The sequence below is a fragment of the Anomaloglossus baeobatrachus genome, chromosome 5 (assembly GCF_048569485.1).
Source record: "Anomaloglossus baeobatrachus isolate aAnoBae1 chromosome 5, aAnoBae1.hap1, whole genome shotgun sequence".
Classification (NCBI taxonomy): domain Eukaryota; kingdom Metazoa; phylum Chordata; class Amphibia; order Anura; family Aromobatidae; genus Anomaloglossus; species Anomaloglossus baeobatrachus.
This window is the reverse complement of record NC_134357.1, coordinates 408,565,346-408,591,424: the sequence shown is the minus strand read 5'-3', so window position 1 is coordinate 408,591,424 and position 26,079 is coordinate 408,565,346. Positions and strand designations below refer to the sequence as shown.

Below are 26,079 nucleotides of genomic sequence, written 5' to 3'. Positions count from 1 at the left end.
TCACCTACTAATTTCCCTTGCGGTGTTATGTGCTAGCCGTTCATATGCATGACTGTCTGAATTGGTGCAAGTCATTTTGCACGACCAGGACTCTGTCATATCAGTAATTTATGACGGTTGGACGGGAGCCCTGTGAGGCGCCTCTTACCTGATGACGTTTACAGCTCTTTTGGTTCGCCAGCCAAGTGTGACATTACTGATGTGGCCAATGGATCAAGTCCTGCTGATCGATGCTTGCTACCTCCACCAAATCGAAAGCCACTGATTAGAGTTGTTGCTACTCTATTCACAGGATTCAGTCCATTGGCAACTTCAATGCCCACTGAACAGGAGCCCTGAGAACCGTCTCTAACCTGAGGGCATCCACAGTCATGTGGCCAATGGATAAGGTCTCGTGAATCAGTTCGCACTACCTTTTATTGCCTGTTTTATACCCACTGGGTCTCCCAAATAAAGAGTCACTGCTTAGAGTAGGTGCAACTCTATTTTCAGAACTTGGTCCATTGGCCGCTGAATGGGAGCCTTAAAGGGGTATTCTCATCTCGAAGAGCCTATCCCCAGTATGTAATAGGCGTAATAATATGTGCAAATACCTTCAATTAGAAATGTAGTATAGTTCTGTTTTACTATGTTGCTTACTTAGATCTCCAAGCAACTAACTGTGACTATAAGCGCGACTATAACGTAACAATGGATGCAATGCCCTAAAATGAAGTAAGGGACATGGTGAATCTGAAGAATTATACTTAGCGCTGGCTCCCTGCACTCCTAGCCAGGGTACACATCGGGTTAATAAGCAAACCGATTCACTTATTTACCCTGGCTACGTGTGCAGGGAGCCAGCACTGGCAGCGTGAGTGCGGCGGACGCTAGTAACCAAGGTAAATATCGGGTGACCAAGCAAAGCACTTCGCTTGGTTACCCGATATTTACCTTGATTACAGTTTACCGCAGGCGGTCAGACGCCGGCTCCTGCTCCCTGCACATTCAGATCGTTGCTCTCTCGCTGTCAAACACAGCGATGTGTGCTTCACAGCAGGAGAGCAACGTCCAAAAAATGAACCAGAGCTGTGTGTAACGAGCAGCGATTTCACAGCAGGGGCCAGATCGCTGCTCAGTGTCACACACAGCGAGATCGCTAATGAGGTCACTGGTACATCACAAAAAACTTTACTCAGCAGCGATCTCGCTATGTGAGAAGTACCCCTAAGGGTCTTTTGACCCTCTTTCGGGACTTCAGGGGGGAGCTCGAAATTTCTGGGACTTCTAGTGTTAAGAACTGCCTCTTAGCTAATGGTATCCACCGCTCTTTTGATTATCCAGGGCTTGTCATGATGTGATCATTGTGGCGTGATACACGTTATGCAGGCCGGCCAATCAAATGAAGAGTCACAGATGCCAGGAGGCAGAAGCCAGTTCTGCTGACTCCCAGATTACTGACATGGCCGATTGACCAAGTCCTATAAATTGAATTGTACCATCTCTCCCTGTAATTTGGGCACTGCATTCCTATAAGGTGGTCTGGAGTAGGAAAGCCCCCACTATGACATTCAAATCACCTAACAATGCCAAGGGTGAGTCCATCCGTATAATATGCCTTCCTTAAGGGAGCAGAATGGATGGTAAATGTTTTATAAACCGCAACGTTTGCTACATGTGTCTCAAGATCATGGTTATTGATGAGCGAGCTATACCATGCTCTTGTGCGACACAAGCAAGTCAGACTCTCAGGTGGGCTCTACTCGAGTACCAAGCCTGATGGAAGTCAATGGGAAACTCTGTTTTTCAGAAGATCTTCCATTATACTCGAGTACTCAAGACACACTGAGCATCAGCTTCTCATTACTAGTACCGAGCACCCAAGCATGGTAGTGCTCACTCATCACTAGTCATTGTCAATGACCATTTATTACAGCACAATATCAGTCTTTGGAATACTATGACTTATTACAGACTTTTATTTGGCAGTATTTGGTATTGCTGTAGTACTGGTGATTGTTCAGCAGGTGGCATCAGTCTATGTCATAACATTGGACTCTTGCAGAAGGAATCTGGCAGGCTCTTAGCATGGTTTACCAGTTCATAGGAATCCCTGATATCCGCAAGACCCAACCAGAAAAATATCCACTGTTTGTTTGAAAAGCTGCCGTCACTGTTCTTAAAATACCTGCATGAAATGAAAAACATGTGTAAGTCATATACTAAGATGTGGCGGATAGTTATTATTGCTCAGTCCTTGGTGACACTTCCCAGAATGTATATTACCCATACAAGTTTTGTGCAGATAGCATGGGGGATCATAGTTATATGAAGGGTCCAGAACAGGGACCAGAAATATAGGGAAGGGCCAGGATGGTGGACGTTATTACAGGAAGGAGCCAAGGATGGTGGACGTTATTACAGGAAGGAGTCAGGATGGGGGGGAACATTATTACAGGAAGGGGCCAGGATGGAGGAAATAATTACAGGAAAGGGTCAGGATGGGAGGACATTATTACAGGAAGGGGCCTGGATGGGGATCATTGTTTTATGAAGGGTCCAGAACACGGACTAGTAATATAGGGAGGGGCCAGGATGGGGGCCATTATTACAGGAAGGGACCAGATTTGGTGACATTATTAAATGAAGAGGCCAGGATGAGTGCCATTTCTATGGAATAGGGATCATTATGGGATGAGACCATTATTAGAGAACGGGAAATTTTACTACAGGGGCCCACAGATCTGACTAACATGCAGATGGGGCACTTCTCTAAATTTTCCATCGGGACCCATAACACTTTTAATTATGTAACTGATTGTGAGCCCCAATGAGGACAGTGGTGTTGATGTCTGTAAAGCACTGTGGAGTATGATGGTGCTGTATAAGCAAAGCATAATAAATAATATCCCCTTTGATTGCTTAATTAACATTCAATGTAAATGAGGTTGTCTAGTATTAGAAAAACATGGCTGCTTTATTCCAGAAATGGTGACACACCGGTCTGTCACTACTGTCTGGTGTTACAGATCAGCCATATTAAAGGGAACTAATCACCAAGATTTTTGTATATAAGCTAAAGCCAGTGCTATACTGGCACTATCAGGCTGAGTCTATACATACCTTTAGTTGTCAGCAGCTCGGATGTGTAGGTTTTGAAATCCAAGAAAGTAAAGCTTATAAAATTAGCTGAGTGACAGCAGCTGAGGATCAGATAAATATTTATAGTTATCCCCTCCCCCTGTTAGAATTAGCATGTGTATTATACAAACGACTCACTTTGTCTCGTGCAGGATTTGTGGTGAGGTCATACCCATGTGACCAGAAGGGGCGGGGCCTCAGCCAACAAAGCTGCATACCAGGTCACATGGGTATGACCGCACCACAGGTCCTGCAAGAGACAAAGTGAATTGTATAATACTTATGCTAATTCTAAGAGGGGGAGGAGATAACTGAATATATGATCTGCTCCTCAGCTGCTGTCACTCAAGAAGCTGATGACTTTATAAACTTTATTTTCTTGGATTTCAAAACTTAAACATCCGAGCTGACCACTAAAGGTATGTAGAGACTTAGCCTGATAGTGCTAGTATAGCACTGGCTTTAGCTTGTATACGAAAATCCTGGAGATTGATGCTCTTTAAAGTGAATGAGGATGACCTGAGATACCAGACACAACCTGTAGACAAATGTGCCAATGTTTTTGAAAGAAAGTAGCCAGATTTTCTAATCCCCTTAAGGTTGGCTTCACACACCTGCATTTCACAGTCCATGTGCAGATCGCCATTTCTGGAATGGCCACTGGTCTCCTGGCCAAAAGTAGCAGTCTTATATGCAGTATATCACAAAAGTGAGTGCACCCTTCAAATTTTTGTAAATATTTTATTATATCTTTAGAAGAACCTTCCTTCTGGGATGATGGCCATGCAGACCAATTTGATCCAGTGAGCGGCATATGGTCTGACCCCCCCACTCCCACCCCACCCCTGTAACCTGTGCAGCAATGCTGGCAGCACTTTTGCGTCTATTTTAAAAAGACAACCTCTGGATATGACACTGAGCATGTGCACTCAACTTCTTTGGTCGACCATGGTGAGGTCTGTTCTGAGTAGAACCTGTCTTGTTAAACCTCTGTTCGGTCTTGGCCATTGTGCTGCAGCTCAGTTTCAGGATGGTGGTGATCTTATAGCCTAGGCCAGCGATGGCGAACCTATGGCACGCGTGCCAGGCTGGGCACGCAGAGCCCTTTCTGTCAGCACGCGCGCTGTCTCCTCATTCAGCCACTTTGAACTGCTGGCGCGATGGTGTTGGCAGTTCAAAGTTGTGTGGGAACAGAGGAGACATTTCTCCCCGCTCCAACACTCCTCTCCTAGGCCGCAGGCTTGTTGCCTAGGAGACATCGGGAGTGTCAGATTGCAGCGCCGGCGTAATGACGCTTGTGGGCACGCGGGAACTGAGGAACCAGCGACGCATGGGGCCAAAAACATGCCAGGGGGAGAAGTGCCGGCATGGGGCCAAAAACATGCCAGGGGGAGAAGTGCCGGCATGGGGCCAAAAACATGCCAGGGGGAGAAGTGCCGGCATGAAGCCAAAAACATGCCCGGGGGGAGGAGTGCCAGCATGGGGCCAAAAACATGCCAGGGTAAGGGGGGAGTGCCAGCATGCGGGCAAAACATGCCATGGGGGTGGGGAAGTGGCAGTATGGGGGGAAAACATGCCAGGGGGGGAAGTGCCAGCATGGGGGGAAAACATGCCAGGGGGAAGAAGTGCCAGCATGGGGGCAAAACATGCCAGGGGGTGGGGGGAAGTGCCAGCAAGGGGACAACATACAAGGGGGGGGATGCCAGCATGGGGGAAAACATGCCAGGATGAGGTGCATGCCAGGATGGGGAAACTGCCAGAATGAGGTGTATGCCAGGATGCGGTACATGCTGGCATGGGGAAACTGCCAGGATGGGGATAACTGCCAGGATGAGGTACATGCCAAAATGGGGTACATTTACCAGCATGAGGTACATGCTAGAATGGGGTACATTTACTAGGAAATGGTACATTTACTAGGATGGGGGAACATGCCAGGATGAGGTACATTTACCAGGATGGGGGAACATACCAGGATGGGGGAACATGCCAGAATGGGGTACATTTACTAGGAAGGGTTACATTTACTAAGATGGGGGAACATGTCAGGATGAGGTACATTTACCAGGATGAGGGAACATGCCAGGATGGGGTACATTTACTAGGATGGGGTAACATGCCAGAATGAGGTACATTTACTAGGATGTGGGAACATGCCAGAATGAGGTACATGTGAGGATGGGGAACATTTACCAGGATGGGGCCATGATGGGGACAAATAAACCAGAATGTAGGAAATATATATCAGGATGGGGGCACTTGTTTACCAGGAAGTGGCCCAGGAAGGGGGGGGACATAACTACATAATGAAGGGGGAGGGGAGCAACTCATATGTCTTTATGGGATTTCGAGATGTTCAGACTTTGAAATATAGATGTGGATTTCAGGATGAAATCTGATTGCATTCCATGCCAAAAATTGTCTGTGTGTCCAATATTCTGTATTTTTTTCCATAAAGATTAAGGCTAGGTTCACACTTCCGTTAAAATGTATCAGTCACAATCCGCGGCTATGGTAAACAACGCTATCCGTTTAGCGGATTCCGTTGTGTCCCATAGACTTGTATTAGTGGCGGATTGCAACTGATGACCTTGCGTTGCATCCGCTGCGTCACGTTCAGTCGTTTTTTGACTGTCCGCCGGGCGGGAGCAACGCAGAATGTAACGTTTTTCTGGCCGTCAAAATTGACGCACCGCGCAGGAATCCACCGCAGTTCATCATGCTTGAAATGTATGTCTATGGCGCTGGATTCCGTCATGCTCTACTGAGCATGCCCAGCATGTTTGGCACACCCACTGGGCTGTCCCAAACACAAACGGATCATGACTGATCCGTCAAAAAAGGACGCACAGCGGATGCAACGGATCAGCGGATGCAACGGATCAGAAAGGAATCCTGTGAAATCCTGATCCGTTGCTGACGGACCTAACGGATTTAAAACAACGGAAGTGTGAACCTAGCCTAATCCAACTGTTGTGTCTGGAGCGGGCAGCGGGAGAGGCTCAGCTTCAATGTGTGGTAAGTATGCATGAGCGTGATGCCCCCTTGCTGAAGAGGAGAGAAGACAGCAAAGGTAAGGTTAAAATCGATTAAATATTTATACTCCGTATAATCGATTTGATTAAATTGCTGTGTTGGCACTTCAGAAAAAAAAATTCGGTTTAGGGCTACAGTTTGGGCACTCGGCCTCTGAAAGGTTCGCCATGACTGGCCTAGGCCATCTTTATGTGGGGCAACAATTCTTTTTGTTTCTTCAGATCCTCAGAGAATTCTTTGCCATGAGGAACATGTTGAACATCCAGTGCCCAGTATGAGTGTGTGAGTGATAATACCAAATGTAACACACCTGCTCCCCATTCACACCTGAGAGCTTGTATATCATTAGTCTTGTCCCATGAAAAGGTATAATAAAAAATGAGGGGTGTACTCACTTTTTGTGATATTTTGTATATATAAGAGGCTAGGATCAGAACATCCACTCCTGGTCCAGAAATTACAATCTATACATGGACCATGAAATGAAATATGATGCCAACCTAAACTACATTGATATTATATATTTAAGGCCGGGGCCACACGGGGCACTAGTGAGATGCTCGCATGACACTCGGCTCGCGCTAGCAGCACAGCAGGTGCCGAGTGTCAGGCTAGTATCCATGCGACTGAGGTCCGACCGAGCGGAGGGGACATCAGCTGCGAGGGGCGGGCCGGCACAGAGGAGGGTCGAGAGGGATTTCTATTTCTCCCCCTCTCTCCGTAGCCGGCTACTGCGATTCTCGCTCTGCATGCGCGGTACACCAGTGTACCGCGAGTGCAGTGCGATTTTTCTCTTGCCCCATTCACTTGAATGGGTGTGAGATAAAAGAGTTTCGCATTACACCCGCAGCATGCTGCGATTGTTTTCTCGGTCCGAGTAGGGCTGAGAAAATAATCGCTCATGTGCGCTGATACAGGCTAGAATTGGTCCAAGTGGGTTGCGGTGTTTTATCGCACTCCACTCGCACCGATTTTCTCACCGTGTGGCTTAGGCCTTACCCTGTAGTTGTCTCCTGACCAACCTCTACTTACCAGGGGTTAATAGGATTAGTGGCTCGTGATCTCCAGAACAGAGTCTGTAGGTCTTGTCGCACACATTCCCACAGCATCTGGCCGGATCCATGTCCTTGTTTTCCAGAATTGACCACAAACTTGTCCAGGTAGGGCGTTCCTCCCAGCACCGGTTCTGTGGTGATGATGGCAGCCGCATTATACCTGTAGGGTCATTTATTGTATTACTCATTGTGGCCTTAATAAAAAGTTTGGTTTTCGATAAAAGCATTGTTTACTTTCTTTGTTCTTTAGAACAGCGGCACTCTTGTACATGGCTGTGTCTGCTATTGCAACTTGTCATCAGTCATTAGAGTAACGATGTTCTGCAATACTGTTAGCCATGGACAAGAGGGGAGCTATTCTGGCAAAGAAAGACCAGTTTTATTATAATGTCTGTACATCCACCCATTTCCGTCCTAAACAAGGTGTCGCTATTGAGGGACAGATTGAGCCTACCCTTCAGATAGATAGACCGAGTGCAGTCGCTTTGCCACATCGCTGATATAATTCTCCTTCAGCTTCTTCTGAAAGGATCTGTTCACCAGGGAGATTAGGCGTTCGGTGTCTATGTCCTGGACGGAATCGAATCTTAACATACGTTCTGCATTCTTGAAAAGGGTCCCTGAACCTATGGGAGACACAAGGTGAGGAGTCAAGACTGATGTCTGGTGGAAGAAGCCGCACGTTCATCTACTGATGGAGCAGAAGTGAGGTTGTCATTTGGTCCTACTCTCCAGGGTGTAAATTAAAGCCCCATCTACTAAGTGCCATTTATTATGCTTCTTTGTATCTGACAGTGGGGTCTTTGGGGTGGCAGAGGTCAGATGCCAATATTGCCTCTTCACCTTTTTTCCTAAAAATCTGGATTCCTACATGATGTAGTCAAGCATTAGACAAAACCTAATATTTGCATATAGCAGGCACTTTGGGGTGTTATACCATAATCAGTATGGAAGATGCTATCGCCTCGCCCATATGCAATGGCTGACTGATAGGACGATCAATGGTCCCAGTGAGTGTTGGAAGGAGATGATGTAACATTTAGAATTCCTTTAAGATGAATACCATGAAGACAACAGAAGACTAAATGTGGCCTTTGTTGTTAAAGGGCACCATGCGCACACAGTGTCTGCGGCCCCAATCCTGAAATATAAGTGTTAATATATGCATTGCATGCAGTGGCATTGCATGCTTTTTGGGCTCCTATACAATGACCTCTACTACTGACAAATGTGGGTTCAACATAGGAGTATATAATTAATAATAATAATAATAATTTTATTCATTTATATAGCGCTATTAATTCCATAGCACTTTACATACATTGGCATATATCAAGGCTTTGCTTGATTGTAGGACATGTGGAGGGCGCCATGTAGTATCCAAGATGCTTAAAGGGGTATTCCCATCTCCAAGATCCTATCCCAATATGTAATAGGTGTAATAACAATAATAATATTAGCAAATACTTCCAATTAGAAATGCAGTATAGCTCTTCTGATTCACTATGTCGCTTACCTCATGTTCAGGGCATTGCAGGACCTTAGGTATTATTATTATTATTTATTATTATAGCGCCATCAATTCCATGGCGCTTTACATGTGAAAGGGGTATACATAATAGGGACATGTACAATAATCATAAACAGTACAAGACACAGACAGGTACAGGAAGAGAGAGGTCCCTGCCCACAAGGGCTCACAGTCTACAAGGGATAGGTGAGGATACAGTAGGTTAGGGTAGAACTGATTGTGCGGCGCTGTATCAGACTGAGGGTTACGGCAGGTTGTAGGCTTGTCGGAAGAGGTGGGTCTTCAGGTTCCTTTTGAAGCTTGGCAAGGTAGGCAAGAGTCTGATGTGTTGTGGCAGAGCATTCCAGAGTATGGGGGAGGCACGGGCGAAATCTTGGATGCGATGGTGGGAAGAGGAGATGAGAGGGGAGTAGAGAAGGAGCTCTTGTGAGGATCAGAGGTTACGTGCAGATAAGTACCGGGAGACTAGGTCACAGATGTAGGGAGGAGACAGGTTGTGGATGGCTTTGTATGTCATGGTTAGTGTTTTGAACTGGAGTCGTTGGGCAATGGGAAGCCAGTGAAGGGATTGGCAGAGAGGAGAGGTCGGGGAGTAGTGGGGGGACAGGTGGATTAGCCGGGCAGCATAGTTTAGAATAGATTGTAGGGGTGCGAGACTGTTAGAAAAGAGGCCACAGAGCAGGATGTTGCAATAATCCAGACAGGAGATAATAAGGGCATGTATTAGAGTTTTCCTTTCGCCACGACAGCACCCACAAGAGAGGGATCCGCCCCCTTCAGGACAGGAAACCTACAGATAAAAAGGGGCGGTCCCCCTCCCTCATCAGTTGGTTTCCTGTCCTGAAGGGATCGGAACCTACCATACCTGGGTCTAGGAGTCCGTGCGGTGTCTAAGGGAACGGCGGAGCTCAGGATTCCAGAAGCACGGTCGGTGGAGCTCCCCTCGTGGACTCCATCCTCCGGTGCACCTCGTCCTCTTTCCCTCGATAGGACTTGTCCTCCTGGGAAATGACGCCTGCAGGACCGCGCTGGTAATTAGGCTGTTCGTGGTAAACCGGTGACTCTCCCTGTGCTACCGCGGCTTCCAGCTTCTTCCGGACGGAGCATGTGCAGGGGGCGTGTCCGGGAACTGCCACGTCAGCTCGCATGCGAACTCCTGCAGGGACCCGGAAGTGGACGGACACTTCCGGAGGAATGGATGGCTTAGAGACTCGTGGATTCCTCCTGACGTACGACGTGTCTGGATGCGGTAATCGACTGACCGGTGAGTTGCTGTGTGCGGTGAGTCTGGCGCTCCCCCTGCACCACGTGCTTGCAGTAACGTGTACGCGCGCGGGGGATGGGGGGCGTGTCCGGGACTTGCTGCATCAGTGCTCGTTGCACAGCGTGACCGGAACTGCAGGAGTAGTTGGACTTAAGAAGCGGACTTCCTTTCTATTAGAAGTTACTCAGCTTCTACACATCAAGGATGGGAAGTCCCCGCGCCTCCCCATCCCGGGACACTTCTCCGTCCAGGGATACTGGACGTAAAGACTCCAGTGACACCAGGAGTTCCACGGGTCGTAAGAGGAACGAGGACTCTGCATCCTCCAAGGACCGGACAAAGCATTCGTCTCCTCCTCCAAAGCCGGTATCCGTTCTTGTCCTGGTATGGGTGAGTGAACTTCGTGAATGTTGCCCTATACTGATGTTCCCTTCCGGTTCTGTTCCAGGGCCCTAAGAAAAGCACCGCTAAAGCTAATAATAAGGAATGCCCTCTGTGTGCCTGTCCCCTCCCAAAAGACTATATACAGAAGCTTTGTAGGTCCTGTATCCAAGCCATTCGGGGGGAGGCTTCCGCTTCTACCAACCCCCCTCCGGACCTCAGGGAACTGATCCGTACAGAAATTCAGGCTTCTCTTCAGTCCCTTCAAGGGTCTAAGAAAACCAAGAAATCTCACCGCCAGCATGATTTCCCCCCATCTTCTGACTCAGCTGACAGCCAGAGTGATGCTTCTTCAGCCTCTACCTCATCCTCTTCTGACGAGGCTGGAAAGGCATGTTTTTCATTGGATGGGATGGACGCATTGGTAAAGGCCGTTCGATCAACAATGGGTGTTGCAGAAGTAAAAATCCCCAAATCAGCTGATCATACCTTATTTGCTGGTCTCACTCAGAAGAAAAGGAAATCCTTTCCTGTGAATGAGGCCCTAAAAACCCTTGTTCGCAAGGAATGGCAGAAACAGGATCATCGTGGGTTTCTTCCGTCTTCTTCAAAACGAAGATACCCCTTTGATGATGCGGACTTGTCCCAATGGTGCAAAGTACCAAAGGTGGATGTGGCGGTAGCAAAATCCTCCAAAAAATCAGCATTGCCTTTCGAGGATATGGGATTTCTGCGAGACCCTCTAGACCGTAAAGCAGACGCCTTCCTGCGTAAAACCTGGGAAGCCTCTGCAGGGGCGCTGAAACCGGCCATTTCTGCAACATGTACAGCCAGGTCACTTTTAGTCTGGCTAGATACCTTAGACAAGCAGCTTAAGTCAGGCACCTCCAGGGATAAGATTGTTTCCTCGCTACCCTTACTCAAAGACGCGGCTAACTACCTGGCAGATGCTTCTGCTGACTCTGTCCGCCTGGCGGCCCGAGCGGCAGGGTCTTCTAATGCGGCCCGGAGAGCCCTCTGGCTAAAATCGTGGAAAGGGGACACATCCTCAAAATCGAGACTGTGTGCACTTCCCTGTGAGGGTGAGTTCCTCTTTGGTCCTCAGCTGGATGACATACTCACCAAGGCGGGTGATAGTAAAAAGGGGTTCCCTAATGCATTTGCTCCTCCTTCTAGGCTCCCGTATCGCAAACGTCGTTTCCAGCCCACCCGACCTGACCGCAGGGATAGATCGGACAACCCTGCCTCTGGGTCCAAGGGGGCCCTGTTCGGAAATTCTTCCTTCCGTAGGAAGTTCCCTAAACAATGATGGGGGGTTTCCAGTGGGAGGCAGACTCAGGTTTTTTGCAACCCATTGGAAAGCCATCACTTCCAGCTCCTTTATACTGGATTTGATTTCTCATGGTCTCCGGTTAGAATTCACTTCCCTCCCTCCTCGATTGTTTTGTCTTACACCCACTAGGAGGTCGGAGGGTCAACATAGCGCACTGGTGTCGGCAGTCCTCACTCTGGTAGAAAAGCAGGTTCTTGCGCCAGTCCCATTACAGGAGAGGGGCCGAGGGTTTTACTCCCCTCTTTTCTTAGTACCAAAGCCTGATGGGTCGTTTCGGACCATAATTAATTTAAAAAAGCTTAATCTCTTTCTAAAATACCGACATTTTAAAATGGAATCCCTCCTGACCACCATAAAATTGCTCTACCCCAATTGCTACATTGCGGTCCTTGATCTCAAAGATGCATATTACCACGTCCCGGTTCACGCACATTATCAGCAGTACTTCCGGGTAGCACTCTCTATGCACAATTCTGTTCACCATTTCCAATTCACGGCCATGCCCTTCGGCGTTTCGCTCGCCCCACGGATTTTCACTAAAGTCATGGCAGAGGTCACGGCTCACCTACGCGAGCAACAGACTTTCATAATCCCTTATCTAGATGACCTACTGGTTGTGGGTAGCACGGCGGCACAATGTTCTCTCCATCTCCATAATGCTATGTCGTCTCTGGGCCGTCTTGGGTGGCTTTTGAATCTCCAAAAATCTAGACTCACGCCCTCAACTTTTCAGTCTTTCCTAGGCATGCTTCTGGATTCACGTCAACAGCGTTGTTTTCTCCCAGCGGACAAAATGGCAAAAATCCAGAGGATTGTACGACACGCACAGAATCACAGATCACTCTCTCTCCGCTCCGCAATGTCTCTGTTGGGGTCCCTGACTTCCTGTATCCCCGCTGTCCAATAGGCCCAACTTCACTCCAGACAGCTACAGTGGGAGGTCCTGGCAGCTGCAAGATCCCATCCAGGGTCCCTCGATCGTCCTCTGATATTGACAGATACTGCACGCGCGTCCCTGACCTGGTGGCTTCGGGACGAGAACTTAACCAAGGGGAAGGAATGGCATGTTCACCCCACCAGTGTCCTCACGACGGACGCCAGTCCCTGGGGGTGGGGGGCTCACCTGGGGGACTCTATGACCCAAGGTCTTTGGTCCCAGCAAGAGTTAACCGAGTCCTCCAACCGGAAAGAACTCATGGCGGTCTCTCAGGCCCTGATGTCGTTTCTTCACCTCCTCAGGGGAACACATGTACGGCTTTGTACGGACAATCAGACGGTAGTTGCATACATCAACCACCAAGGGGGGACGAGGTCGTCTTCCCTCATGTCCACGGCGGTTCACCTATTGGAACTTGCCGAGACTCATCTATTGTCCCTCTCGGCGGTACACATCCGAGGGGTGGCCAATGTCAAGGCGGATTTTCTCAGCCGTCACACTCTCCATCAGGGAGAATGGGTCTTGCATCAGGAAGTGTTTGCTCAAATCGTACAGTACTGGGGCCTCCCGGTTATAGATTTGTTTGCTACCAGAGACAACAGGCAGTTGAAACAGTTTGGATCCCTGAACAGGGCAGATCAGCCGACAGTCCTGGATGCCCTTCAAGTTCCCTGGCAGTACAGCCTTGCCTATGCCTTTCCTCCCATAATTCTTCTGCCAACGGTCCTTCGGAAGATCAGGGAAGATCAGGCTCGCATTCTCCTTATCGCTCCCTTCTGGCCCAGGCGTCCCTGGTTCTCCCTCCTGAGACATATGTCAGTGACGGACCCCTGGGTTCTCCCATCCAGACCAGATCTCCTGTCACAGGGGCCTTTCCTGCATCCACGCGTCAAGGGACTCCACTTGACGGCATGGAATTTGAAAGGGCGTTACTAGACTCCCGGGGGTTTTCCAGTCGCCTGGTGGATACCTTGCTGCAGAGTAGAAAACCGGTGACTACCCGTCAGTATGGTCTGGTATGGAAACGGTTCCTTGTCTCATTTCCTGATGCCTCACCTTCTGTGGTCCCGATTTCTTCTATTCTGGAGTTTCTCCAGTCTGGGCGGGATCTGGGTCTGTCAGTCAGTACCCTTAAAGTTCATGTGTCTGCTCTGGGCGCCCTTTATAATTCAAATATAGCTGGGGATAGGTGGGTCATGCGTTTCATCAAGGCCTGTGACCGAGGTCAGCCGCTTCGTCTTACCTGCCCGCCCCCCTGGGATCTCACTCTCGTTCTGGATTCCCTAACCCGTCCACCCTTTGAACCACTCACCTCGGCGTCTGACAAATTGCTGTCTTTTAAAACCTGCCTCTTAGTTGCACTCACTTCGGCCCGTCGTGTTAGCGATCTTCAGGCTCTTTCTGTAGATCCTCCATTTCTTCGGATCTTTCCTGATCATATTGTTCTCAAAACGGACCCGGCTTATTTGCCTAAAGTAGCTACACAGTTTCACCGGAATGCAGAAATCATCCTTCCTTCCTTCTTTCCTGCCCCTACCACACCGGAGGAATGCCGGTTTCACACACTAGACGTCAGGGAAACTATTCTAGCATATATCTCTAGGACAGCCCCTTGGCGACAGGATAGGGCTTTGTTTATTGCCTTTCAGGGTTCCAGACGTGGTCGTCAGGTGACGAAGCAGTCCTTGGCCCGATGGATGCGGGATGCCATTTCTGTTGCATATGAGTTGAAACAAGAGCCTCTTCCGTCTCCTGTACAGGCTCACTCTACTAGGGTGATGGCTTCATCTTGGGCTGCCATGGCAAATGTCTCCATTGACAGTATTTGTAAGGCTGCCACCTGGTCCTCTCCTTCTACTTTTTACAAGCACTACCGGCTGGACCTTTCTTCCTCCTCAGACCTTGCTTTTGGGAGATCGGTTCTTCAGATGGTGGTCCCTCCCTAAGTGTGTTATCTCTCCAAGTCTCTCGTGGGTGCTGTCGTGGCGAAAGGAAAAGACTATATTACTTACCGGTAATGGGATTTTCCAGAGTCCACGACAGCACCCTTTACACCCCTACCCTTTTGCTTTTTCACCCTTTGGGTTTGGTTGTTATAATTTTTTCTTGTCTTATTACTAATTCGTGGCGGTTCCTCTCCATTTCTCTGAAACTAACTGATGAGGGAGGGGGACCGCCCCTTTTTATCTGTAGGTTTCCTGTCCTGAAGGGGGCAGATCCCTCTCTCGTGGGTGCTGTCGTGGACTCTGGAAAATCTCATTACCGGTAAGTAATATAGTCTTTTTGCAGCTTCTTGGGTATCCATGGTTACAACCACACATTTAGTCACAGTTAGCTACTCGTGGTTGTAACCATGGATATCTAAGGTCCTGCAATGACTTGAACCTGAGGTAAGCGACATAGTGAATCAGAAAAACTATACTACATTTCTAATTGGAGGTATTTGCGGATATAATTATTATTGCACCTACTAGATATTGGGATAGGATCCTGGAGATGGGTATACCCCTTTAAATGTAAGGTGTCCATACACTTAGTGCTTTATTGCATTTACTCTAGGTTTTTTTGTTTAGTTTTTGTGTTATTCAATTGTTATTGATTTGTGCTTAATTCTTTTAATTTCGCTTTCATTTTAGGAGTATTGTATATGCATTTGCCTATTTTTTTATGTTCGCCATTGTTGTCTGAGCTTAGGATTTTCAGAAGTTTGTGAAAAGTCGCAAAATTTATGGCAAATGTGGTAGCGTCCCTTCCCCTGGAGTGTATTTTAAGCTTTAGGTCATGTGCACACTGAGTATTTGGTGAGTTTTTTACCTCAGTATTTGTAGCCAAAACCAGGAGTGGTAAAAAATACAGAAGTGGTGACGTGTGTCTATTATACTTTTCCTCTGATTGTTCCACTCCTGGTTTTGGCTACAAATACTGAGGTAAAAAACTCACCAAATAATCAACATGTGCACATGACCTTAGATATTTTACAGTAAGGCTATGTGCCCACGTGTGTGCGCAGCGTTTTGTCACTGCATGTCCGCTTCAGAGAGCAGCTGAAAAGCTCCGTTCTGAAACTTTGCCGACGGCAGAATTTGTGCGCTCTGGATGCTGCCTCTCCCTATAGACAGAATGGAGACAGCATGCAAAGCGCACGAAAGAAGTGACATGTTGCTTTGGCAGCATGCAAATCGCTGCGTTCTAAAACGCCACATGGGCATGGATTATGCACAATCTTCATAGATTGATGACGGGACGCAGGACGCATGCAGTTACGCTGCAGTGCAGAATGCAGCGTAACTGCATGCAATACGCACACGTGGGCACAGAGCCTAATTGCACTTTTTGGGCAATGGGATTTTTTTTTTTTCATTAAAATATCGCAAAAAATGTTAGACAAAAATAATGATCATCACTTTGCTCAAAATTTCTTAACTGGATATGCCGTTTTGATGAATTTAGTGCAAAAAACGGCAACATCCAAACAAAAAAAGGAAAGTGATCGCTTATGTTTTATTGGAGAAACTATACTGTACCCTCATGCAAGGAGACCTGGATATTATTCTGACCAGAACTACTCTGTCCACCCACTTACCCAGGGTAGGAAGGGGCAGGAGTGTGATGGCACCACAGATAAAAACAGACAGGGTAAAAACAAAACTCGGACATACTGCAATCTCACAGGAACAAACAGTAAAAAGCTAAGGAGAAAACCAAGAGAGGTAAGGCAGCAACAAATGGACAAATAACACCACAACCACTCACAGCAATAAATCCACCAGTAAGTCTGGATCCCACCACTTCTAGAGACCTGTGTAGACTAGCTATAGCTGGCATTAATGAAATTGTCCAGCCAGCATATATAGGAAGGGAGCAGCAAATGTAACTGGCTCCCCTACAACACATGATCAAAGGAGGTTAACAAGCAGCCCAGCATGGATTAACTTGCTAGCCTGCTTGTGAACTACAAGTCTGTGGGTCGAAACCAGAGTCTCCTTGTGGTAATAACAGACATCAGAAAAGTTAGCAGGCAGAGTTTCTGAATATGTAGTCTCCACAGATCCTGACGCCGCCATGATAGTTGGCGATGCTCACAAAAACCTCCTTGTAACATGGAACCAGCCAACTAACTCATGTATGGAGGAAGATTGTTCCCAGGGGAAGGTAAGTGTTGGCTTCCTTCTCTCTCTGCATTGAAAACACATGATTCCTTAGCTTGGGTAGGAGAAGAAGAGTTCAGCAAATGTCTATCCTAGGTATATGGGCACTGTAAATTACAAATCCAGCTCTGCTACATCTGTACACTAATTTGCTTTTTTACCTTTGTTACTGAATAGCTCGCTGAGTAGAGTCCTGGCTGAAGTGATGACAGCAGTGGTCGAAGGAGGCAGGCGGTTCAAGAGATCCACAATGACCGTCACTTGCTGGCGTTGTCTCTCGCTCATCCATACTGCGTTCCTCATCAGTTCCAAGTCTGCTGGAAGATTGACATGTCCTACAACCTGTGGGTTATAGTGAGGTTACACAATAGTGCAGGTGGGGCAGGTAAAATTATCTCATTACATTGGACACTAATCATACTCAGCCCAAAAGAAATTGATAAGTAACATCTTCTGCTCTGCTACATTTTCTATTTTTCCCAAAGGGGCGTGGCTCAGTATTTCCTGAAGGCTTGTCTATAGGCAGTCCTGAATAATTACCCTGTGAGCCACACCCCTTTGGAAAGACAATAGAAATTTGCAATAAATAAATATGCCCAGATCTGTGGGACTGGAAGGTGGATTTAAGAAAAAAAAAAGAACTGAATACTCAATGGAGTCCCAATTCATTGTTCTTCCTCACTTCTTTCAGGAGTGAAGTGGTAGGGTCATACATGAACACTGACACGAGTAGCACACTCGGCTTTGTCAGTGCCATAAATAATGAAGCAGCAGGGCTCAATACAATCCTGGAAGAGTGAGGGATCAGGACCCCATTCTAGTGATTGGTGGGCTTAATCAGTGGGAGCCTCAGCAATCAGACATTTAGCAGTTATCCTGTGGATAAGTGAGAAGTAACTTTCCCCTTTTGTAAACATGCAATTGAAAGAAGTTGTCCAAGATTCGAAAATCGTGGCTGCTTATTTCTAGAATCAGTGCTACGTGTCCTCAGATTGTGTCTCTATTGCATCTCAATTACATGAAAATTAATGTGACTAAGCTGCAATACTACTCATAACCTATGGATATGTGTGGCACTGTGTTTAGAAGTAAGCAGTCATGTTTTTATAATCTTGAGAAACCCCTTTAAGGCATTGTTCATTCGATTCCTTCACTGGCTCATCATGATAAATATGCACCTTAGACCTGCCCCATCACTAGATCATTGAGCCATTTCAGGTAAGATTTTGATGTGCCTTACATTTTCACTCAGGTCTTTCAGGCCACCAGCTGTATTGAGGAAAATGATCTTAAGTGGATTCAAGACCCGTGAGATACTTGTGGTTACTTCCAAGGAGTCCATAAGAACAGAACGGCCGGAGGGAGTCTCTCCGATAGGACAGATGATGGGAATGTTGCCAGAGTTGAGGCACCAGGTGAGGAGGTCAATGTCCACTGTCGACACTGTTCCATAACTAGGAGAAAAATCACATCTTAAATATCCCCATGCAATGATTAAGAAGACAAGTTAGGCCTTTCATCTTTTAAATATAAACTTGAAAATTGTGATGAGAATTTGTATTTAGCTCCCTGTAGTCTGATACCCTTAAATAAATTCTTGAGTGACCAAGTCCCTCCAGAAGTCAACTAATTAGTAAATTGAGTCCACCTGTGTGTAATTTATTATCTGTATACCGTATTTTTCACTTTATAAGACACACCGGATTATAAAACGCACTCCAAATTTAGACATAAAAAAATAAAAATGGGGTCCGTATACTCCGGTGTTGTCTTACCGGAGGGGGGCAGCAGTGGTGGTGAGCGGGTTCACGGGAAGCAGAGGTTGTGCTGGCAGGTGTGGCGGGTCATTGGCGGCGGTGGGGTCCGTGGTGGACAGTTGGGGCGGGTCAGTAGTGGCGGTAGCAGTGGCGGCGGATGAGTGATGCAGCAGGCCGGGGCGGTCAGTGTCCGCGGTCCCGATTCAAATGATGGTGCCTGGAGCGGAGCATGCGCAGATGGAGCTCTCATCCAAGGGCTCCATCTGCGCACGAGCTGACTCCCAGAGCGGCACGTTCACAGATGGAGCTCTCATCCAAGAGCTCCATCTGCGCACGCCCTTGCTCCCGGCACCATCATTTGAAACTGAGACCGCGGACACACTGTTAACACAGGGTAACCTGCTGGACAGCCGCCTGCACGCATAGGAGGCTGCCCGCCTACCCGCACAGAGAGGCAGCCGGCACCGACAGGCACCCGGCTGCCGCCCGCACGGAGGCACAGGCACCCGACTGCCGCCTGTACGCAGTCACAGGTACCCGGCTGCCACCCGCACGCAAGCACAGGTACCCGGCCGCTTGCACGGAGCTACAGGCGCCTGATCGCCGCACAGACTGGACCCCCAGGTAAAGCTATATTCGGATTTTAAGACACCCCTCATTTTCCTCCAAAATTTTTGGGAGGAAAAGTGCGTCTTCTAATCTGAAAAATATGGTAATTACAGCTGTTCTGTGAAGGCCTCGGAGGTTTGATTGTGAATATTAGGGATCAAACAGCATGATGAAAACCAAGAAAACACCAGACAGGTCAGGGATAAAGTTATGGAGAAGAGTAAAGTAGGCTTGGGTTACAAAAAAAAAATAGCTCAAGCTCCAAAGATCTCACAGAGCACTGTTCAGTCCATCATCCAAAAATGGAAGGAGTATGACACAACTGCAAACCTACCAAGATGAGGTAGTCTGTCATCCCAAGCAAGGAGGGTCCTAATTAAAAAGTAAGCAAGAGGCCCATGGTCAGTCTGAAGAAGCTGCAGAGATCCGTAGCTGGTGGGAGAGTCTGTTCACAAGATAACTATTAGTTTTATACTAGACAAATCTGATCTTTATGGAATAGTGTCAAGAAGACATTTTTGAAAGCAAACCATAAGAAGTCCCATTTGCACTTTGCAAAAAGCCATGTAGGGGACATAGCTAGTATGTGGATGAAAGCACTCTGGTCAGATGAGACTGCAGTAGAACATTTTAGGTTAAATGCAAAAGGCTGTGTGTGATGGAAAACTACCACTACACATCACCCTGAAAACAACTATCCCCACTGTCAAACGTGGTGGCAGCATCCTGGTGTGGGGAGGCTTTTCTTAAGCAGTGGCAGGGAAACTGGTGAGAGGTGATGAGAAGATGGATGGAACTAAATGCAGGACAATCCTGTTAGAGGCTGCAAAAGAGTTAAAACTGGGACGTAAGTTAATCTTCCAGAAGGGCAACGACTCTACACATACTGCCAGAGCTACAATAGAATGGTTTAGATTAAAGCACAATCATGTGTATGAATGACCCAGTCACAGTCCAGACCTAAATCCCATTGAGAATCTGTGACAAGACTTGAAAATTTCTGTTCACAGATGTCTCCATCCAATCTCACTGGAGCAGTGCTATTTTGCAAGGACAAATTAGAAAACATGTCAGACTACAGATGTGCAAAGCTGGTAGAGTCATACTCCAAAAGACTAAGGGGCGGCTGAATACAAATGCATGTGACAATTTTCAGATATGTATTTCTAAAACCTTAGAAAAACCATGTATCATTTCCTTTCCACTTTGCAAATACTTGCTACGTAGATAAACTACATACCATAAAATCCCAATAAATACATTTAAGTTTTTGGGTATAACATGAAAAAATCTGGGAAAATTCATGGGGTATGAATACTTTTTCAAAGCACTATATTTCCCAGTTGCTTATTTCCAATAGTCAAACACATTCATATCATTATAGGATGAATCAAAAGTAGGGAACCACTCAAATATCTGCGGCTGTCAGGACATGCTCGGAGTTATAGTTTTGGCACAATTTGGGGACCACTGGTTTTGAGTAATTATGTGGTTCCTGACTTTTGACTAAGGAGCTAGACAATGATAGTAGATTATAGACAGTACCAGCCGTCTTGTTCATGAGCGGTCAGCACAGATCCTCCATTAAAAAAAGGCAAAGCAGAACCGGAGTTGGTATGGATGGCATCCACCAAAGTTTGGCAGTTGTGGACAAGCAAAGACTTGGCATCGGGAGCTGAAGGTCGGGCACGGTATGTGCTGGGCAGCCCCATCACCACCAGTGGTTTCATATCCATCCTTTGGAGAAAGGCAAGAGCGAATGCGACGCTGGTCAGGGACCTTTTGCAGCTGAACACGTTTTCATCCACCTAAGAGAAATCATAGACATAAGTTACCATACAAGTGGATGGAGCTACAATACCAGTCATGGGCAACTGACAAAGTGGTGCTGTTTCTAACACCAGATAAACCTTGGATACTCCACCCAAAGAACGTGTGTTTTGCTTAGCCACAATAGATCAATAGATAACCTCTGGGTGTGTGGTCCATGGCTTTCTCTACAGCTATGGAACATTTCTGTAAGCATAATGTCATAAAAGAGAAGCTTAAAGGGTAACCATCATTTTAATTTTTATTTTATAAATCAATAGTACACATGAAAATAAGACATTTTGCAATATATCTTATCAGAGAAATCGGTTTCTTTTTTCTACCTGGATTGATCTTTCACTTTGATTCATGAGTAAAATATGTAGATTTTCTCATTACTTGAGACAAGAGATGAGACTACCTACCGTTGCTTCTTATAAGATTCTGCAAACAGCTCATTGTTCTGGTGCACTGTCTCTGTGGCAGTGGTAGGTGCACGGCGCCACGCTATTAAGGTTAGAGACCCACTGAGAGGTTTGCGGTGACATGGCAGTGGGCTTCATATATTCTTATCAGAATGTTAACTAGGAACCTCATGTTCAGTTTTGTACAGTTTTGCTTAGCCGCAATAGATCAGTATACACGTTTTTGGATGTGCGGTCCATGTCTTTACCGCTATGGCAAAAAGCAATGTTAGTAAGTATGGACTTTTATTATAATAGCTTAGCCTTTTACATCCATATTCTATCTCATGGGTGTCCAACCCACAGCCCACAGACTGCATGGGGCCCACGATAGCGGTTAATGCGGCACCAATCAGATATCCAGAGCGCTGCAGTGATTAAATACGTAATGAATGCATGGTGCATTGGTGTCTCTTATGTGATATATATATATACGTTACAGCAGTCTCAATATCTTGTATGTGATGTATACAGCAGTCTCATTGTCAAATCCTGTTCAGATTTTTGCCATTGATTCTTCACCTCTTTCTCAGGGGGGCATTTTTGAGTGTGTGGGCTGGAACACCATATTGGGGTACTGCATTCAGAGCGAATATCATGTCATGTTCCCAAAAGCGTTCCTGCACAAATGGTATTGGGATTTCCCTGGTTAGCATTGATAACCAGCCACGGTAAAGCAGACAGCAGGGGGTTGCAGCCCATAGCCGTCTGTTTTACCTACTCTGGTTATCAAAAATGGATGGGAGCCAACGCCATTTTTGGAAATTATTTATTTCTTTTAACAGTACAATACTTCAATCTGGTCTGTAACCAATCACAGACGCTGGCACAGAGGGTGGGAGGGGGAAGCAGCAAATATTCATGAAGCTTAATGACAGGCCCGGAAAAGAGTCTGACTGCAATGTTATCTTTCAGGAAATATAGTATGTATAACTGTCCTGCTCTTGACCCCATTTTGCTTCCTTTTGTAGCTCTCTAGTCCTTAGTATGACCATTTTACTTGTAGCACAGAACAGCTCATCCCCATTGACTTTTATAGGGTTTGTTGTCTGGGGTCAAGTTTGGTTTCCGACCTGAACTTTTTTTTCAGTTCATGCAGATTTGGCGAACCCGAATATCCACGGAGCTGCTTTTCCAAGTTTCCTAATCCTTTACACATAGTGTCCCTGGGTTAAGAATACATTATCTAGCGTCCCATTTTCTATTTTAGTATTTTATAAATATATCATTACTCCTTTTTTATGCAAGAAGGAGAATGGTCAACTTGTAAAGAGTTTTCAGATTAAAAATGGCCATAGACCTAATAATCTAATAAATAATGCTATATCTATAGGGACACTTTAACTGGTGTGTTTTTCTTTAGGCATTATTATTATTACAATAATATACAGATGTCGCAATCTTAAAATGAACTTGCAGTGGTGCGCAGCGTCGCCCGCCTAAGCTCTTGATGCACCAAATGTTACGTCTGTTTATGAACATGGCGACTAAATCTGCATAAGGCAAATTCTTAGAGCAGAAATCAATATTAGATACATTGAGGATTTCTATGACCATTTGCTTTCATATCAGGTTACAGGGTGCGTCTATTCATTTTGGAACATTGGACTGCACAAAAAGCAAATGGTCAAAAGGTGAAAGAAAAGTTCATTTATAAATTCTAAAACATTCACAAATATAGCAGGAAAGTGTATTCCTGTGTGGCAAAGGTTAAAGAACCGAAGGACACAGCTGTAATGCAAGCACGATCCTAGGACGTGATACATCGCTGCTGACCAGCAAGGTAAGGTAGTTCAGGGGTCTATGAGTCCTTCTAAAATTTTCTCATCGTATGATTTTATGTATTATTATATTTTTTCAAATTTTCCCTTCCCATCTTATGTTTGGCCAGCTGGGAGTGAGATGCCATCTTCTGGAGACCTGTAGCTTGGTAGTCAGTGGCTGATCTAGTGCAGGACTGTTTCCTTCCAGGATCTTAGCCCTGAATGACAAAGCCATTTTTGCATATATTAAAGTCTGAGAAGTTTATATACATCGTGTGTGTGTGTATATATATGTATATATATATATATATATATATATATATATATACATATACATATACATACATACATACGGTATATACAAAATCACATTTTTAATTGTGGACTACTTCCATTATTTGCCAAGTCATGATAGATTTGTTGAGTTAGAAAAGTTTAGACCGGCAACAGATCTTGAAGAGTCCCATGGACTCGGGGGTGGAAATATTAGTGCAACCCAAGAGTTAAGGAGGCCAATTTCCACCTCCAAAGCAGGTGTATTCTGTTTACCCCTGTATGGACTTATAGTGGTTGCATCAGGTGTGAATTTTTTAACACTAAAAAGCTGCGCAGAAGGCTAAAATAGCGGCATAAGTTGGGGATACTATTGCAGCTCAGCTCCACTGAAGTGTATGGGGATGAATTGCAATACTACACATATGTGAACAGGTTTGATGCTGTTTTTAGAACAACCCATTTGGTAGGACTTACCTCAACAACTGCAAATGCCTTTTGATAATTGGAATGCATCTCTTGGAACTGTGCAAGCCAATGTCGTGCCTCGCTTGGAGTACCACCACACTCTTTTAGGAAAGCTCTAATATCCCTTCGCAGCAATGAGCCGTCAACCATGGAGGACATGCCACCTGATTCTTTAAAAGTCTCCTTTTTGTTAGATACATTTTTTAGTTCTTCATTGGTGGGAACATCTCTAATTTGAACACGTTGATGAAGCACAGAGCCTTGTCCACTACTTAAGAAGCGAGAATGACGGAGGCACAATCTTGAAATTCCCTGTACGGCGGTCATGGAGACTTAGGTCAATGTCACTCTTTTATCTTTTCAGTCCTTTATCCAGGTCTTAAGCACTAGTTTACACTAATTCTTCAGCCAACTTTTTGTGTCCAAAGACTCAGTCTCACTCCCAGAGCTTAGCTTATATGGTTGAGGCTGTGTGACATCAATGGAGGTGGGGCTTGGTTTTAGCTTCAGAGATGACTAGATGCTGTGGATGTCTGTAAGAAAGTGTACATCCCTCTGTTGAGATACGGCCCATGTTTGGGTGGTAATAAGGGAAAAAACCTAAAATGGTACAATCAAATTTAACATCCATAGAAGATCAAACCGATTAACAATTTCCAATTTCTATGATCTTGATGGAAGTCAAGGAGTCCTGATAGTCTTCAATACTTGACATCTGCAGATTTTAGTATCTCATCTCAGGTGATGAATAGCATGTTTGAGGTTAGTGACACCTAAGAGTCTTTCTGAACACCCACGTATAGGCATGTCAGATTAATAATATCATCCGGACATCTGAAGAACAATGACGTAACGAAGAACCTTTATATTGTCGTGTGTCTTCCCAGGCAATGTAAACTATGCATCCACTTAAGTCTATAAATCATATGTACAGGTGTTCAATGCACATATTTGTCTTGTAATGGAAAATCCACAGAATGAAAGCTCTAAAACAAGCATTTGTGCAGCTTCAGCTGAAAATGAACTTTTTTTCTTATCAGTATAAAACTGATAATGATTTACTGTCAACAGAGATAGAACGTTGCAAGGTTTCAATTGTGGGGGTAAAGGGCAGTCTGATTTTGGCAGCTTTTAGGATTTAACCTTGAATGTTAGCTCCCTCGAAATGAAAAAGTTTGCCTGTAATTTTTTTGACTAGCGATTGGTGTTTATACCGTAAATGTATGATAAATGTGTGACAGAGAACTAATATTCCCAAACTGTAACTGTGGGTGGCAATGGAAATAGCAGATTCATATCTTCAGTCATAAGTAAATAGCCTATTGTTTATCATTAAATTCTACATTTGATTTTTCTATCTATCTAGTTATTTACAGATATGTACTGTATATACACGTCTATGTAAAAATTTTAGGCAGCTCTGGAAAAACTACTGCAAAGAAAGAATATATTACAAAATAGCAGTAACAAAATGCAAAGTGAATAAGCAAAAGAGAAATCAAAAACAAGTACGGTATTTGGTGTGACCGCTCTTTACCTTCAAAACAGCATAATTTCTTCTTGGTACACTTGCATACAGATTTTGAAGGAACACAACTGTTAGATTGTTCCAAACATCTTGGAGAACTAACCACAGATCTTCTGTGGATGTAGGTTTGCACAAATTCTTTTGACTTTCCATGTAATTGTACACTCGATGATATTGAGATCAGGGCTTTGTGGGAACCATATCATCACTTCCAGAACTTCTTATTCTTTCTTACGCTTCCTAAAGGGAACCTATTACCAGATTTGTCCTCTATAAGTTGAGGCCAGCACCAGTGAGCCCTTATATACAGCATTCTAGAATACTGTATATAAGATTGCAGGCCTCTCTATAATGTAAAAAACAGCTTTTATTATACTCACTTGAGTGGTGGTCGGGTCTGATAGGCGTTGCTGGTCTTGGTTCGTCGACTCGTATCTTCCTTCCACCGCCATCCTCCTTCCCTGCTTCATATGGATGACGTGTCCTACGTCATCCACACTGAGGCCTCCATTGCACTTCTGTGCACACGCACTTCTCTCTGCCCTGCTGACGGCAGATCAAAGTATTGTAGTGTGCATGCACGGGCAATCTTTGTCCTTTCCC

At 45.7% G+C, this 26,079-nt stretch overlaps 1 protein-coding gene across 1 annotated transcript; it reads right to left on the bottom strand.

Annotated features, from left to right (window-relative positions):
* Positions 1 to 1,953: 1,953 nt before the first annotated feature.
* On the bottom strand, positions 1,954 to 24,361 carry NAGS (N-acetylglutamate synthase). Its single transcript, XM_075347716.1, has 7 exons — positions 23,958 to 24,361; positions 20,717 to 20,979; positions 18,046 to 18,259; positions 16,967 to 17,147; positions 7,666 to 7,837; positions 7,189 to 7,371; positions 1,954 to 2,167 (listed from the first exon to the last, which is right to left on the bottom strand). The coding sequence occupies exons 1-7, from the start codon at positions 24,273 to 24,275 to the stop codon at positions 2,023 to 2,025; spliced, it is 1,476 nt and encodes a 491-aa protein (XP_075203831.1). The 5' UTR covers positions 24,276 to 24,361; the 3' UTR covers positions 1,954 to 2,022.
* Positions 24,362 to 26,079: the final 1,718 nt, after the last annotated feature.